The sequence below is a fragment of the Trichoplusia ni genome, chromosome 6 (genome assembly GCF_003590095.1).
Source record: "Trichoplusia ni isolate ovarian cell line Hi5 chromosome 6, tn1, whole genome shotgun sequence".
Lineage (NCBI taxonomy): Eukaryota > Metazoa > Arthropoda > Insecta > Lepidoptera > Noctuidae > Trichoplusia > Trichoplusia ni.
Genome location: NC_039483.1, coordinates 11,880,781 through 11,897,006, shown reverse-complemented (window position 1 = coordinate 11,897,006; position 16,226 = coordinate 11,880,781). Strand labels below are relative to the sequence as shown.

Genomic DNA, 16,226 nt, shown 5'->3' with positions numbered 1-16,226 from the left:
GACGATACTGTTTTGTGAGCCTATTAAAATAAGCTTGTTACGTTAAAAAGAGACGTCGCACTATATAGTATAGCGCGCTATTTCGCTTCCACAACCGCCCAGACGAAGTTCAAGAGGTAGTGGTTCTCCCCAGGTGTTCAATGTGGACCTGATTGGCGAGACCATGCGTCATCGTACCATTATTGATTAAGCGGATTATAACTAAATTAATTTCTACATTCGCACGTTATTGCTTCACTGATTTTAGATGATTTACGTTAAATTAAGTGATTGTTTTGTAACCAGTATAGCCTTAATGAGAATAGAGTATATCACAATCTTGATTAATCGTTTGCAATTTAAGTAATTTAATACTTAAAGTTTTGTAAAAAAATATTACAAACTTAATGATTCCATGATTCATAGTCGACTGCACGTGTATCCGAGAGTTAATCTATCACCAGAAATAAATAGGTTTGTATATCTGAAAAGATACATTGTCCGGTTTTTGCTTAATAATATGTATACACATGATTAAAATAAGATTTTAAACATGTGGTTTCATAATTTATTTACAACATAAAAATGTCACATATAACTGCCGAATCAATAGCTAAAAATTAATGGTATGTTTCGTCAACTCGTTACTGGAATTTTCCCTTTTTCTTGTCATTCTGGTATAAGGGGAAATAAAACTCGCTATCGGTCACATAACGTAGCCATTTGTTAAGAAATTTAAAAGAAACAAGGTTAACAAGATAAGCAGCGTGTGTCAATAAGATTGATTCTTACATTTATGATGAAACCAAGGTGTCACACCCAAACTCATCATCCGTCGGTAGCCTAATATTCATATTTTGCTCAATAAATTAGAACATGCGTATGTGTTCGACCTTAACCTTTTGACAGTTACTTTTGTGAATAATGGGATGCTGGAGCTTATTTTTATAAAAACAGCTTATTTGTAATACATTTGTCAACGCTGTTTAACATTATTATGACAGTTTGTCCAAATTTGAATTTCCTTGAAATGTCTATTGAAAAATTTACTATCGTTCCCTTTGTAAACTGCCTTAGAATGTAAAAAAATAAAATAAAAAAAGAAACTGTTACTTAAATAAATTTTCGTCCATAGTTACTGGTATAACTTAGGTCACTTTGTGATAAGGAGCAATAAAGAGCTTTACTCCTAACTATAGGTAAAGTTTGTAATTCTATGAATATGTGCATTGGGATATAATTGCGCAAAATATATACTTAATAAAAAATAGTTTTTGGGTAGAAATAAGGAAGTAACGGTAATACGTTCAATACCTTTATTGAAATTTATAACATTGCATTTATTATGATACAAAATGACTTTTATTTGCTAAAGTATATCTACTTATTGTTTAACATAGGTATTTATAATTCTAAATTTATGTATCAAACAGGTCATCAGTGACGGTCTCTCATACAATTAGAATGGTATTGTTCGGGTCAATTAACAAGACTCTTCGCAGTTTTAATTGGTTTTCCCTAAAATGTGTTGTCAAACTAGCTCAAACTGTCTCATTGCGTATCTTTTTAATTAATTGTATTGTTCGTTTTGAATATTATTTACACGTCAAACACCTAGTAACCTTAAGAACGAACAGATCTCAATATGTCACCGTTCAAAAATTAAGATTTTTTTTATAATCTATTAATATTTAATTTCTGTATTTACAAATGGATATGATAATGTGCAAAATCACTCGATATCGAGAATTAGTCGTTGTTCGTATACAAAATTATGTTACTTCGAAACTTAGAACCTTGGTCTTGCTTTAAAGGGTGCTGCTTGGTATTGTGGCTTGATGTTTGACGAAGCTCCTTCGTTGCTGGGAGGGAGAGTCTTCAAGTAGTCCAGCGCCTTCTGAATAGCCTCTGGGATGGGCGGCGGCGTCGGCAAATGGTCTCCCTTGAAACAAAAACGGTACACGATTTAGCATCAATAAGTATTAGAACGAAACCTATCTATTTCTACGTAATAGTGCAAAAGTCGAAACATAATTTGATAATTGTCGGTATATTTTAAGAAAGAATGAGGGTCAGTGATTGGTTAATACGTTACTGCTGGCATACGTGACATACCAAGCATTTAGCGAATTCTGTAAAGTTCAATTTCTTACCGGTAAATTGATTCAAATCGGTAAATTGATATTGTAAAAAAAAATATTTTACCAGCAACTTTTAACTTAACATGACATATGATAAGTGTACATATCTATTTACGCTTAAGTTTCGCTAAATCCTTACCCTCTAGTCTCTATACTTAACTTTGTATAATATTGATTACGTATATAATATCAAATTAATTTTATTATGAAATTGATAATTTGACATTAAACCTACGTCAAACTGGCTATTAACATTGACATAATTAGATCAACTTCATTCATTGACTTTATCACGTTTTAAACATACATTATTCACAGAGTGGTTTTGATGTAACATTTGAATTACTTTCAACACCAAATGCATAAGTAACTGTTAAGAAAGTTCATACTATTTTAGAACAACATACGAGTAATGTATTTGGTTTCAGGCAATATTATGAAGTACGATTATAAAGCCTATAAATTAATAAATTACTAATCTGATCACTTATCAATTAATTACTTATGTTTGCTGAACGGAACTGGTTAATTGCGTACGCTAATCATACATAACTTTGGATTATTGCCATTCATACTATGTTTGCTTTGCACCATTTCAGCGAACAGGTATTCAATATTATATAACCGCTACGAGTAGTATGTCAATTAAGGTTATGCACGCGGCTATACTAGACCGTTAATGAGTCACATTATAAGACCGGTAAAGGAGGCAAAGTTCTCAATATTCAATGTCGACACTAGAAGCCTTCCCATTTCCTAAGACGGGTCACGGGTCGACGTTTGATATTTTACAGCGACATTTGCACATACGTTGGCTAACTAAGACCCACATCTACGCCACAACGGCGCACCGCAGACATCTTCCTAAAGTTTTACGCAATGATGATTCAGGCTCGACCCGAGACGTTTTACGAGTATTTACAATACCTACATGCGGACCACTCCTTGCTTTATCTCGGTATTAACTTAAGTTAATGCAGATTTTTGCCTACATTTAGTTGTGATGGCACAGACACCGATGATCTATGTGCTTTTAGGTTTTTCTGCCGCACTAAGGCTTACTCGGACTTAGATACAAGGACGACTAGCTCATAAAGTAACAACAGGATACACCCAATAGGCGCGCGGAGTTCAACAAAATCTCGGCACATATTTCATCATGCTTGTATTATAACGAGGACCTAAATCGTTGGATTGACATTTTAATTCATATAATCAATCTACACATTACAGAAACAAAGATGTATCACGTATCTGGAGTTATCAGTGGGCGTGGATTACATAACGCGAAATGGACAATTACTGTCTCCTTACGAAAGAGATATGTTTTAGGATTCAATGACTTATAGTGTGCAAAAAGTTGCTTGGATCTGGTTTTTGGGTCAATGTTGATTTCGCCGGTATTGTCTAGATTTGGATGTCTTTCGATTGAAATAAAAACAAGTCTAGATCGTGTAATTAAGTTGATTTTGAAATCTATTTCAGAGGCTACGATGAGCAATACATTTTGTCATTTTATAAGGAATTTAGCTTCCTAGAGTTTTTTTTTAGAACCTGTGCTGCTTCAAGCTAGTTTCCCTCTGTACGACAAAGTGATACAAAACGTATTGTGGTTCCCAACAAAGTGTCAAGGCTTCTATTTACTGACGGCAACACCTATAAACGTAATTGAAATTAACAGGTGGTAAGAAGTCAATTTATTTTATGTATTATTGCGCAATTGATGAAACAATGCGTCAATCTCGTCGTAACCTTATATGGAATTAAGTATATGCAACGCTTTTATTCTACTCATGAAAGTCTTATAAAAGGTTTTTTGTTAAGTCTTGGAAATATTATCAAATTTATTAGTTAACAATTAAAGAATTCTTAATATTGCGTAAGCAAAAAGCCTATACCTAGATGTGCCTATGGGTTATTAAAAGTGGACAGTTATCGTTGTTAAAGTAAGACAGTGTTTGATCGGCAATAATGCTTCTTGAAGAGCTTACAGTACGCGTACTGTTTCTCGAAATCCCAACATAAGAGCGATCAGATTAAAAAGGAGGAAAATTGAATTGAGTACCTCCATCTATTTCTTGGAAGTGCAACATTTGTAAAGAGGTTTAGTCACCTGAGGTTGGAATCCGTTCTCGTCGGCGATGTACGTGAGTGCGATGAGCGTGCCGTCGGGAGCTTTGTAACTGAACTTGCCTTCCGCAGTCTGTATCTCCTTGCCTTCGCCTTGGCCGAAGTTTTTCACGTAACCAGACTCCTCAGCGTTGATCTCATTACCCGTTTCGTAACTGGAAGAAGGAAATGTTTTTTGAGACTTAACGTTTAAAGAAATATATTTTTTGATAAGGATTAAATTGTATTTATAAGAATAGAACTTTAAATAGCCATTAGAATAAGTAAAACTAAGTATCACAATTAATAAACTACAGTATATCATATAGATCCTTAGAGCCATAAACACGTTCCGGAAAAAAATACAACAATTTGTACATCCGAAAATAATAACATCATCATCTTATACAGACATTGAAAAATATTTTACCTTGCGACACCTAAAGAACCGATCTTTATCTTTTAAGATTTCATATTTTATTCAGAAGTTGACGCGACGACGTACATTACTTTATGGAACTTTTATGAACTTTACCGACATGTGTTTACCACCTTATAATCTTACCCGAAATCGGAGACAATACGCAAGATACAAAACAGCCGTTAAACACATGTTATTTTAAAAAGAACTACAGATGAGATGAGTTTTGAAGATATCAGGAAAATTATTGTATGCAATAAAGTTTTTTGTCACTCCAGGCAAAAGTCTATAAAAAAAATAGTATTAAATATATGACGTCTACTCACTAAATATTTCAGTTTCTTTATTAGTATATGTATAGTACATATGGATTTTATAAACAAGACCATTTTGTTCCATTTCCTATTTAAGTAGTAAGATATTAATCATTAGTTGTGACTAAAATAGAAAATAATTTTATTTTGCTTTCAATATTATACAAGTTTCCTTAATCGGCTTACCTCATAACAACTTTACATTCAAGGCAGATATAATTTATGTTTATCAAAATTCTCACAAACGGCAACCAATCATCTCTGTCCATTCATTATCTAGAATGCCTAAGAAAGTTTGTTACGCAACAAATTTATAAAGATTCTACAAATTAAATGTGGAATAGTATGAGACCCATGCTGATACAAAACCTGAATAGTCTTTACATAATATTTGGCATTTTATACTAATGTGATAACTACAATCATTTAGCGGGACACCGAAGACGATTTTATGATCCATAACATTGTTCACATTTGAATCCATCGTTATGACATGTCGCTAATAGAAATAAACCTGAATTTACTTTCAAGTGTCAATTAAAATAGCAAAGTACGGAGAGGTGAAGAAAAAGGTGATATTACTAATTTATTTAAATATTTATTTCCAAAAAATATTTTAGCTTTAAGGCTTTGCTTGGCTTTAAGGTTACCCGAAAGAAAGTATTAATAAAAAGTTTCAAACTGTAATAAACCATTTCAAATAATATTTTTTTAGAAAACTTTCGAATAAAATTATTAAGTAAAATAAAGTCAACTTATCTTACAGCCATTTGTATGATCCATCAACGTTGGGCCCTTCAGATTCGTAGCGTATGATGGGAATAGGGGCAGTAGACTGCGCTTCTACTGTCGTGTATGCCACTGCTGCAAGGAGAACGAAGATTAAGGAGATCTGCAATAAAAAGAATATGTTTAACATTATTGGCAGTTAAGAAGGTTTATTTAAAATCAGTAGAAAAAAAATAAAACAAATGGGAGACGAGTTTTAATGTCATTATAACATTCGTTTTTTAAAGTTAAATTTAAAAATATTCAACCGGTTTTTTGTCGTCGTATATGAAAGTTGTAACAAAATAACTAAGAAGATATTAAATGATCTACAAAGTTTACTTAACGCAGATGTGCAAACGAAGGTAAGTCCTTAAGTTAAAACGAACAAAGGCGAGGTAGAATACGCTTTGTTTGTTGATGTGACAAATAAAAACATTAAAGACTTACAACTTTTCAGTATACCTAATATTTTTATGTAGTTTTAAATATGTTAAAAAAACAAATCAATGAAACTCCTACTTGACAACCTGCGCCTGCCATTTCGGAATAGTTTTTTATAAACTACATTTATAGCTATGTGCCCCGCAGGCGTTTTAGCTGGCCTTAGTTTTTAATTCGCAAGTGACTAGAAAGATTGTTGACTTTTGTCACATACAAAATTTATTATTTATTTAAAACATTACAAATAACATGCTTAGTCAACTAATTAAATTAGTTTTTAAGTACTTTCATGTACTTGAAAGTACTTAAAAACTAATTTAATTAGGCCTGGCACCTTATTATTTGAAATGGAGAATTAATTCCTGAATTTACCTAAGATCATCTAAGTTGACACTTTTAATACTGAAAGGTTGCGTAATAAATTGGATTATCCTTCTATAAGGGGAATATCCTTCTATCCTTCTTTAAAGCTCAGATTATACACGGGGTAAAGTGGAGAATCATTGATTAAGGATTTTGGTTGAAACCTCTTAGATCTTGGGCCACTTCGCCTTATTTTAGCGCATCCTTGTACGACGGCTTAATCAATGCTTTTTAATTTAAATAGTGCAATTGATAACATCCAATGAGGTTGGCGTATCCATGTTGATGGGATACCCTAATGAATTTAAAAGAAAATAAAAAAGTAAAACTGATTACAGCTTAAATGATTTACTCAATAAATCCAATAGCAAAAGCGATGATATATGATGATGATATACTATTGTGTAAAGCATCGAAGTCATCCCAACACTCACGAATATGCAAATGGATCCCTACAAATATATCGTATGCCGGAAGATACGTAGGGAGTTGAAAGTGCTTTCTTCGTGAACAATGAAATAAGTTTATAGAAATCGTGTGTTGAAACCGCTAACCACAGTCACTGATTTATATGCACCGTCAGTTTTATATCGTGCACATGCATTGGTGTTACATCACTATGCATCTCCCGACTTTTACTATCCTTATTTAAGCTTGAAAGAAAAAAGGTATTTTTTAATAAAGTTAATAATTATGAAATAGGATATTTAAGTGATACATGAAAATTAAGAGTAAAAACATAACTTCAAAAGTAAATACTTTATGGATATTATTGTAGAGCCCTTCCGTAACTCTACGTTTGGAAGCTGCAAATTGTGTTGTTTATTCTTCCCTTGACGTTTCATTTTAAAAGTAAAGATTATTATCAGCAGTGCTAATCCCCATCTCAAGACGATATTTCTGTACAATCACACCTAGTGTTAAAGCCATACCGATTGGATTCTCAATGAATTAGCTTGCGCGGTCATTGCAATCGCAATATGCACTATAGTTGCCGTCTCATCGAATGCCGGCAACGTACACGACTAAGCTGTGCAATCATATATTGAAAGGGACATTACATAGTTGATATATTAACAATGTCTTTACTACCAAGATGAATGTACTAATCATTGCCGACATTTCCTTGTATTGCAAGGGGAGGTACACAACTATTCAAATTTCTTGCTGTCCATTCTGTTCGCATAATTATGATTGAGCTTAATTTTATTGTTATAGTTCTCAATTCTCAATTCTTTATTTCTTACCATAATATATACAGGTTGTTGGTATCTAGATATTTAGTCACAATTATGGACCCTGTCGGGCGTCGCATATAACATAATTAGTAGGAGAGAGGAGGAAGAACACTGAGTGTTAGTATATAATTAAAGTTATTGATGTATTAGGCCTTTATTAGGTCAGAAAAACTTAAAATAAATCACAATGTGTTTAATGTTTATTATTATCTGGTTACGTAATATATGTATTTTATTGTCAATAAAATTGTAATGTCAAATAGGTCGTTAATAGTATTGCTAATGAGCTTCTAGCAGATTGAGGCCTTGGCAATCTCAATATAGCCTTAGTTTTTATAGTATACGTTTAATCAATCAATCACAATAGCATCTTGCTGACTAATGTATTGGACCTATTGACCTAATTCCCATATAAACAAAAGTTTTGCATTGTTTTTGTTCCTTCATTTACGAATTATAATGAAGACTATCAATTGTACTATATAAATCCTTAGCATTTTTCTAATTCTGCAAATGTAGCGAAGCTAAACAAGACACTCGATATAACAGTTATAACAGTTACAGTTACCAAGTGTGTAGTTGTATATAGTTCAAATCCTGACTAAATAGGATGTTCCAAAATATATCCCGCTTTGGATATATGCTTTGTGTAGTGCACATATGCTTCGAGGTATAGGATAAGCACATATTGCACGTGCCAACTTGCCTTACCGGGGCAATGCATGCGCTTCATGCGTCAGTTACAAAAGTCTTTTGTTTGAAGACGACTACATTATGTTTTACGATTGATATTGTGCAAAGTTTACACATAAAGGAAGTAGTACTCGTCTCGAAAACGTGAGGTAGGTAAAGTAGAAATTGTCGGTTTGAGGAAAGTAAGGATTCCGTGATTCGACAACAATCTTTGAGCTGCATTGTGAACTCCCGTTTATGAAACACGTGTTGACTTCTGACCCGCGATAAGGTAACGGTAATAAATTTGCATACTTAGGTACTCAAATACTGAGTTGTTAAAAGTTATCTGCGGGGAAAGAAAGCTTCAGCGTTTTCCTACTATTCGGGCATTGACCTACTTGTGGCATTCAGATATCGTCATTATAGTTTCTTGTAGATATTAGTTCCTAGATGCAGTAGGTAAAATTATCATCATTTTAATTAGTATTTATTTGATTCTAGCAAATGTTTAAGCAATATAAGTAACAGCGTACAAATGAATTGCAAGTTATTTCTGTTAAACGTTTTAACAGAAATAACTTGCGCTTTACAAACTAAGCGAAGTAAGTATTGGCAACCTTTGGACATATTGGTGCCTAGTTTAATCTACAACCTATTGTTATGTGACCCACTCCTTACGACTTTGACATTTTTTCTTCGGGTTCCATTACTTGTTTGAAATATTACTATTAGTGTCTACATTGTACGCACGTATTACAATTTGACATTTTGATTTTGACATATAAAATGATTTTATGTTTGCAACTATTGCGGAGTCGTCACACCATTGTTTGATATAAAATTGCAAAAGCTTTTACGGAAATAGCTTTTATTTTAGCTTTGGAAAATATTTATCGTAAAATCTGCAAAATAGAACCGGTTTCATAGGAAAATTTACGACCATTGCGATTATGCTCAATTAAGTTTATTTACTTTTATTAGTAATCAGAACCCTATTAATATTTTACAAGTAATACTATGAGAATAACATATAACGTAATAAGAATAAATAGAAGTAATCTTCTATAAGAAGTAATCTTATTTTTCAACGGCAGTTTTTTTGTTCAGGATTTATTTAGGGATATAATAGCAAGACATTCAAGATAATTAGTTTGTTAATCAAGTAGTATTTATTTATATAACGTTAATAAATGGTCATTACATATAATTGCTTAGTAGTTCTTAACCAATAAGTTCTTTACGATCAAAATCAAAAAGTTTTTTATATCGATTTCGATACGTGCTACCTAAAATGTCATTCTTACTCTATGTATTAATCACTCAAGAGAATGCAAAATCTTATACATTTTATAGTTAGAATCTTATGGGAGGAGAGAAAGAAGTACAAGTGCAAATAGAATAATGGACTGGGAAGGAAGAAAAAGAATTATAATAAATTATAAAATTCGCATCCGACTCGGTCAGGACCCCGATTCTGCTATTTTACAGCGGCCGATTAATCAATGGCAATCGGATTAAATTTGAAATTATTCCTATTCTTATCTTTATCTCTGTCTTAAGCGTTTTGCCAATAAAATAATTGGAAGTTAATTGTGTTAACATTGGGTGTACTGTTCCATACTGAATTTTCAATTACTTTGCAGGAAAAAATACAAAAAATTACATTTTAAGCCAATTTTCATTCATTCATCGGCCATTGTTAATAGCAGAATTGGGGCCCTGATGTCACACAACGGCCTTTGTTACACTCTGACACTACGAGCTAAACAAAATTCCTAACATAAACTAACCGAATAACATTTTCAAACAGTTAAAAAAATATTTTGTAATTTATTTTGGTATTTATGGCTTGATTGGCAACAATGAAAGAGTGTACGATAAGTCAAACCTACAAGTTTACAGTTCATACTTCTTCTTTAATGCATGCGAACTACATGCATTAAAGGACAACTAATTAATCGGCTTGTGTAACGGAATTCAACATAAACTGAAAATTGCAGGAGTTCTTGACTCCTCTTGACTGAGACTGACAAGAAAGCTAAAAGACTGAAAACCCATAATCGTAACTCAGGAAGTACCTAGTACAAAAAGATTCACAACCGTCTAAATTAATTCACTTTTAATTTATAACGTACCTCAGTTACAACTCAGCGCGTTTAAAACAATGAAAAGATGATTAAATAAATTATTAAATTTAAAAATATTTATTTCTTTTGAGAATTGAGAAAAATAACAATACAACAAGACGTATTTCGAGTCAATTTAAAGCTTGCAGAGAATTAAAAAAATAGATAATACATATATTTTTGCTCACCATTGTGTTAGGATGGAGGGCAGGGTTCACAAAGGGACTGGATGCAATCACAGGCACAAATGTGTGCTCGTTGACACTGCATGGGGTTTATATACCGGCGTGTTTACCTATGAACTTCGTGCGACCTGACGCCGGCGCGGGCGCATCCCGGCGACGATGCATCTCAGTGACGCGATACGCTCACTTACAAACGTGTACGCATGCTAAACAATCAGATACTAATCGAATAATAGAATTATCTAAATAATTTTCAATTTGAATTCTTGTAGAATTATTTTATTCTATTATATCAATAATTTTGCTAATATCGTGCCAATTTAGACGCCATGACACAAGTCAAAATTGTAATTTTCAAGATGCAATTTAAAACCTTATCGAAGTAACTAATTTACTATCATTCTTGACTAACTAATAATAATTTATTTAACATTTTGAATTTAAAATAAGACCTTCGTACAGCTAATAGTCTCACAAATATTATATTTCACACATCCTTTGCGATGATTCTTGCGTATGGCATAAGTAATTCCTACAAAACATTCTTATTTCCTCTATTAACTCAAAAGGGCAAAGGTAATCAAAATTAGAATTTCAATTACAAGATTCAACAAAAATCAGACAAAATATGGTATTTAATTTGATAAATGATAAGCGAATTATCATAAAACACAAAAAACCGCAACAGTAAAGAGTTAATAATATGCATGAACAATCTAATTTCATTGAATAACTTCCTTCCTTTCGTTTCTACGGTACGATGACATGGAACAACAATGTACCTAAGTTTCACATTCTACTATCACTGACAACCGCTGACAATATTACATTCTTAAACTTAATTCGGCTATATCTTGAAGGTCTGCCTAAGGTGCATAGACTAATGTACAGAAGCACTTGTAATGTAGACTGGGACGAAGGATGACAAATGTACAAGAGCTGTAAGGCTACCAACACAGTTTAAAGAAAGATGGACCATAAGCCCTGCAGCTTACAGTCTCTTTTAAATCACTTTAGCGCTGTTATTTTCGGGGGAAAAAGCTTATGCCAACATACTTGATATGTTGCCAACAGCTGGTCATTTTTTTTTTATTAATTTTAGGACCCCCTATTTACATAGCAACAACACCTGGCGCTCTTATTTCCACTTCTAGTTTGACTCCGGTCAGAGAGAAGCCTTCTTAGCATTCACGTTTTCGATGAGTTCGGCTAAATTTCTTCTTGCCAACGTAATATGACCTATTCTCATGAATTTATTTGATTTGTTTTCAGCAATCTTGGAGAGAAACTTTTAAATATCTTTTTACATCTTGATATTTTTCTGCGTGCAGAAAGTTAAGGTATTTTATTTTACGACGCTCGCTGTTCGTTGTCCTTACAAACAAAAAAATACACAAGTATTTAGTAGTACTTAAAACAATAAGCCTAACAGGTTCTTACGTTATCCAGGTAGCAATATTTTACATATTTAATCATATGTCAACACTTTACAATTTCAAACACTCGTGTTAAATGTTTCGTCACTCATAAATCTTTGACCGCAGAACTTAAATTATTGGCATTACTCAAAGAAGTGTCAATCTTTACTTTTTTGAAGGATATTGTCAATTCCCTTGTTAAATTCTTAATGTAATATTAATGTGAAAGACTCTGACTGGATGTCGTGCTTTCGTGACAGAACCACTGAACCAATTTAAATAAATTTCATACATAGGTATTCTAGAGCCTGAGGAAGGACATGCTTTGTAGGAATAAGAAGTAGCTTTTGAAAGTTTTATGTAGTTTAATATTTCATATTGGATACTATTTTCGGTCTCCTAAACGTAAATAGATCAGCGTCACTTTTAATCTTTATTATTTTTTTATTGTTCTGGTTAAGGCAAAAATACTTGCCTACGATTTTTCAATTTTCATCCATACAAAATCGTCTCTATTGCTGATAAATAAATCGGCACACGTTACTTGGCATTAGCGAGGAATAGAAGATTGACATGAATGACAAAATGCTGTTTTTATGGTGATTACAAATGTTGACGTTAATATGAACAGGTATTAAGATCTTCTACAGATAAAGGTAGATCCTCTCACAAGGCTAAAATAGGATCTTGACAAACTTTTTAGGCAATCTTTTAGTATGTTCAAAAGCCGCTAAGTAGGTCGAAAACTTGCAAGTTTAACAAGATTCGCTCAAAGACAAAGGGACAGGTGAAAGTACCATGTTTAATTTCTTAAAAAGAAATTCATACAAGTAATATTTCTAAGAGCGCAAAGAATGATTGTTTTCCCAGCATAAAAATAAAGTGCGTTATTATCTATACCTATATACTATTATCTATACTAATATATAAAGCTAAAGAGTTTGTTTGTTTGAACGCGCTAATCTCAGGAACTACTGGTCCAAATTGAAAAATTATTTTGTGTTTTAATAGACCATTCATCAAGGAAGGCTTTAGGCTATAACCATCACGCTGCGACTAATAGGAGCGAAGATACAATGGAAAATGTGAAAAAAACAGGGCAGGTATTAATAATAACTTATATCTTCTACCCACGGGGACGAAGTCGCGGGTAACAGCTAGTCGCCACATAGTTGACAGTTCATATTTTCTTTTCTTTTTATATAATTGTACTTATGTGTTCTGATAAATAAGCAAAAATAGCTTGTGTTTGGAATTGACATTTATCTTCATTAACAAAACCTATTTTAAAAAATTAATAAAATTATCGCTGCTAGTATAATTGAGATGTAGCTATAAATAATAAGACGTCGTACTAGCAGTAGGTGACAAATTGAATAATTCATGTGAAATGATTTATCAGCTCGCGTATAGGTGAGGGAATTAATTGGCTTAGTACAGAGACTGGTTCCACTTACGTAGCTTACGTAGCCGCAGTGCTATGAAGTGCTGAATGCAGTCAGTGAAACGGACCTTTAAGTAAACATTAGAACGGAGACATTAAAGTTATTATAGTGAATAAACTTCAGCATAATACTTGATTTAAACAAATACGAACTGCGCAGTAAAACAATGTTTTTTCTACCATTTATTTATTTACAGCAGAGTAACCAGTTAACAGTAACATAATTAAGCTCATGCTAATTAATTTCTGACTAATAAGTTTTAATACCTCTAAAATCATTAGTGTTATGCATTAAACTCGTTTGGCAATTAAAGTTGATACAGCATAACGTAAATCTAACAGAATGAGCCTAACGAACGTTAAACTTAAAGGTGACTTGACTAAAAGGTACTAAACATCGCTTATTGACGTAGTCACGGGTGGCCAGCCCTTAGACAAGTGACATTACACGCTATGATATCTACTGTTACACGCGTTAAGGCCGAATTAATATAAAATAAGCTTGAAAGACAAGACCAAATTTTTACTGGTTCAAATCTGTATAAGTTCGTTTTGGGTTCCAAGTCCAAGTAAGTTGAACTTTAGCACTGGGTGGTATCATTTTTAATCCTATTTACAAGTATTTCAATCATGATAATATGTATGTATGACAAAGCCCCATTAAAGTCAAGGCAATTCTATGGTACTTATACCAAGACTTTTGCTTCTCATCCCTCAAAGTGCCTTTAAGGGATGAAAAGCAAAAGGATGCTTTAAAAGAACCAATAAAATATCTTCATTTGCCTTCAAAAACACTTTCTTTGCTACACGTCCCTGTAGGAGGAACATTCTAAATTAAGCGCCTTATCGATTCATCATCTTATTTTTGAGCAATAATGATACACCTTTTATATTATTGTTTTCTCACAAAAAATTTCACGTTGCTAAATGACGCTGTTAGGGTTCAGAGCAAAGCCTTTTCCTGAAACAAAACTCTAGATTCACACGCCTGTGTAGTCGCATTTTAAGTTTAATGTAGGCCAGGTAACTATAATCTCATATCTGAAAAAGAAATTGCTATACTTTTCCATTAAAGTTTAGTATTTATTGATTTTTAAGTAACACTCACAGTGACTCGTCAAGAGTACCTACATCGTATAATTTAATCCATGGCATTAAAATTTGTGCGTGTAATACCTGCCAACGATTAGCAACTTGTATTTCGCTATATTTTCTCCGTAACGAAGTGTAATATCATTAATATAATCTGCCGTGAATAAAGATGATACTACATGGGTTTAATTAAGTGTTTGCGTAAACCGATCAAGTTTCTTAGGGGTCTGTGCTTACGCTAGAGTTGCACAAAGTCGTCATCCTATAATACTTACTCTAGACTTAGCATCAGACAGGCTGATGTCCGATAAACGCCGTTGAATTTGTTGTGAAATAAGTACATGATTCTTGCCGACACGCATTGACCCCCGTGAAGCCAGTTCCACATGTGGCATTTGATGAAACCAATAAAATAAACTAATCAACTTTAAACTCCTGAATATATTTGATGTCACAGTGGTTTGTAATTATTCATTTTAAACATTTTATGAATAATTTAAAGGTTAACACCTGTGATACTCCTCAAAGTAAAGATGAAGTACTTAATAAAATAGGATTATCTGTTTAGTGTATAAAACATTAAATCCGGCCCAAATTTAAAATATTGATGGTTGCCATCTCAATTATTCTTCCATCGTAAAACTTTTGCTAGTAAATTTTAGCAGGCTTTCAACTTTATAACTATTGACTCGGTATTATAAATTGTTGCTCTTTCCCGACTTTAGAAACTTAATCGGTATTTTTTTTTATCTCGTATCCCCTAGATCAAGCTTTAGTTTTGCTTTTATTTTGATGCCGTTCTTGAATAAATACAATAAAATCAAACTGACTTAAAAACCAAGATGCATAAGCACGTTTAAGTGTTAACTTCTTTCCAATAGAGAATTTTGTTCTATGTACTGAGTTTTTCGTCATTTTTCAGAGCTCATATTTCTCTATCAGGATAAAACAGATTAAGGCATTCCAGAGTACCAACTGCATTTCAATTTGATTGAAATAGAATTCGAAACTTTCGTTATCAAGCATATTGTTTATTAAATTGTAATTTTAATAATCCAATTCCATTAGCATATTCGTTGTATTTGTACCGATATACATCGTGGTAGGTTTGAAAGAGGAGAGGAGATCACTAGTTCATTGAGCTCAATCAGACAAAGTTATAAAGAAGGCTTCAGCTTAACATTAAGTTACCATCTTACTTTCGTACACAGTGTTAAAGAGGGTATTTGATGTTAATGCTTGTAGGCATGAAATAGATCCTCATTATTACTACTAAACTTTAAACGAACCGTGAGTGTGTCTAAGTAGATACAATGAAAGTATCACTTCACCTGATGTAGGAAAAACTGGTTCAGCTTCTCCACTCGAGTGACAGCTAAATAGCAAGCACTGGCGCGTGTCCAGACGAGTATTATGTAACCTATTAAACTTTGTATCCTGCGATTGTATAATAACATTCTTTTGCCGTACTTTCTATCTGAAAAGCAAGTGTCACTTCTTACTATTCAG

At 32.9% G+C, this 16,226-nt stretch overlaps 1 protein-coding gene across 2 annotated transcripts; it reads right to left on the bottom strand.

Annotated features, from left to right (window-relative positions):
- Positions 1 to 1,281: 1,281 nt before the first annotated feature.
- On the bottom strand, positions 1,282 to 11,129 carry LOC113494945 (endocuticle structural glycoprotein ABD-4-like). Of its 2 annotated transcripts, XM_026873484.1 has the most exons (4): positions 10,767 to 11,129; positions 5,729 to 5,856; positions 4,234 to 4,405; positions 1,282 to 1,921 (listed from the first exon to the last, which is right to left on the bottom strand). In XM_026873484.1, the coding sequence occupies exons 1-4, from the start codon at positions 10,767 to 10,769 to the stop codon at positions 1,769 to 1,771; spliced, it is 456 nt and encodes a 151-aa protein (XP_026729285.1). In that variant the 5' UTR covers positions 10,770 to 11,129; the 3' UTR covers positions 1,282 to 1,768. The 2 variants fall into 2 exon arrangements, with proteins under 2 accessions (XP_026729285.1, XP_026729284.1); XM_026873483.1 differs by lacking the exon at positions 10,767 to 11,129 and having other exon boundaries at positions 5,729 to 5,938.
- Positions 11,130 to 16,226: the final 5,097 nt, after the last annotated feature.

Excerpts from the sequence above, each read along its gene's own strand:
- LOC113494945 (XM_026873483.1), bottom strand. The coding sequence starts at position 5,883 with ATGTTAAACATATTCTTTTTATTGCAGATCTCCTTAATCTTCGTTCTC. Across the intron at positions 4,406-5,728 it reads GATGGATCATACAAATGGCT|TTACGAAACGGGTAATGAGA; the intron begins GTAAGATAAGTT and ends TCCTTCTTCCAG. Across the intron at positions 1,922-4,233 it reads AGAACGGATTCCAACCTCAG|GGAGACCATTTGCCGACGCC; the intron begins GTGACTAAACCT and ends TTTTGTTTCAAG.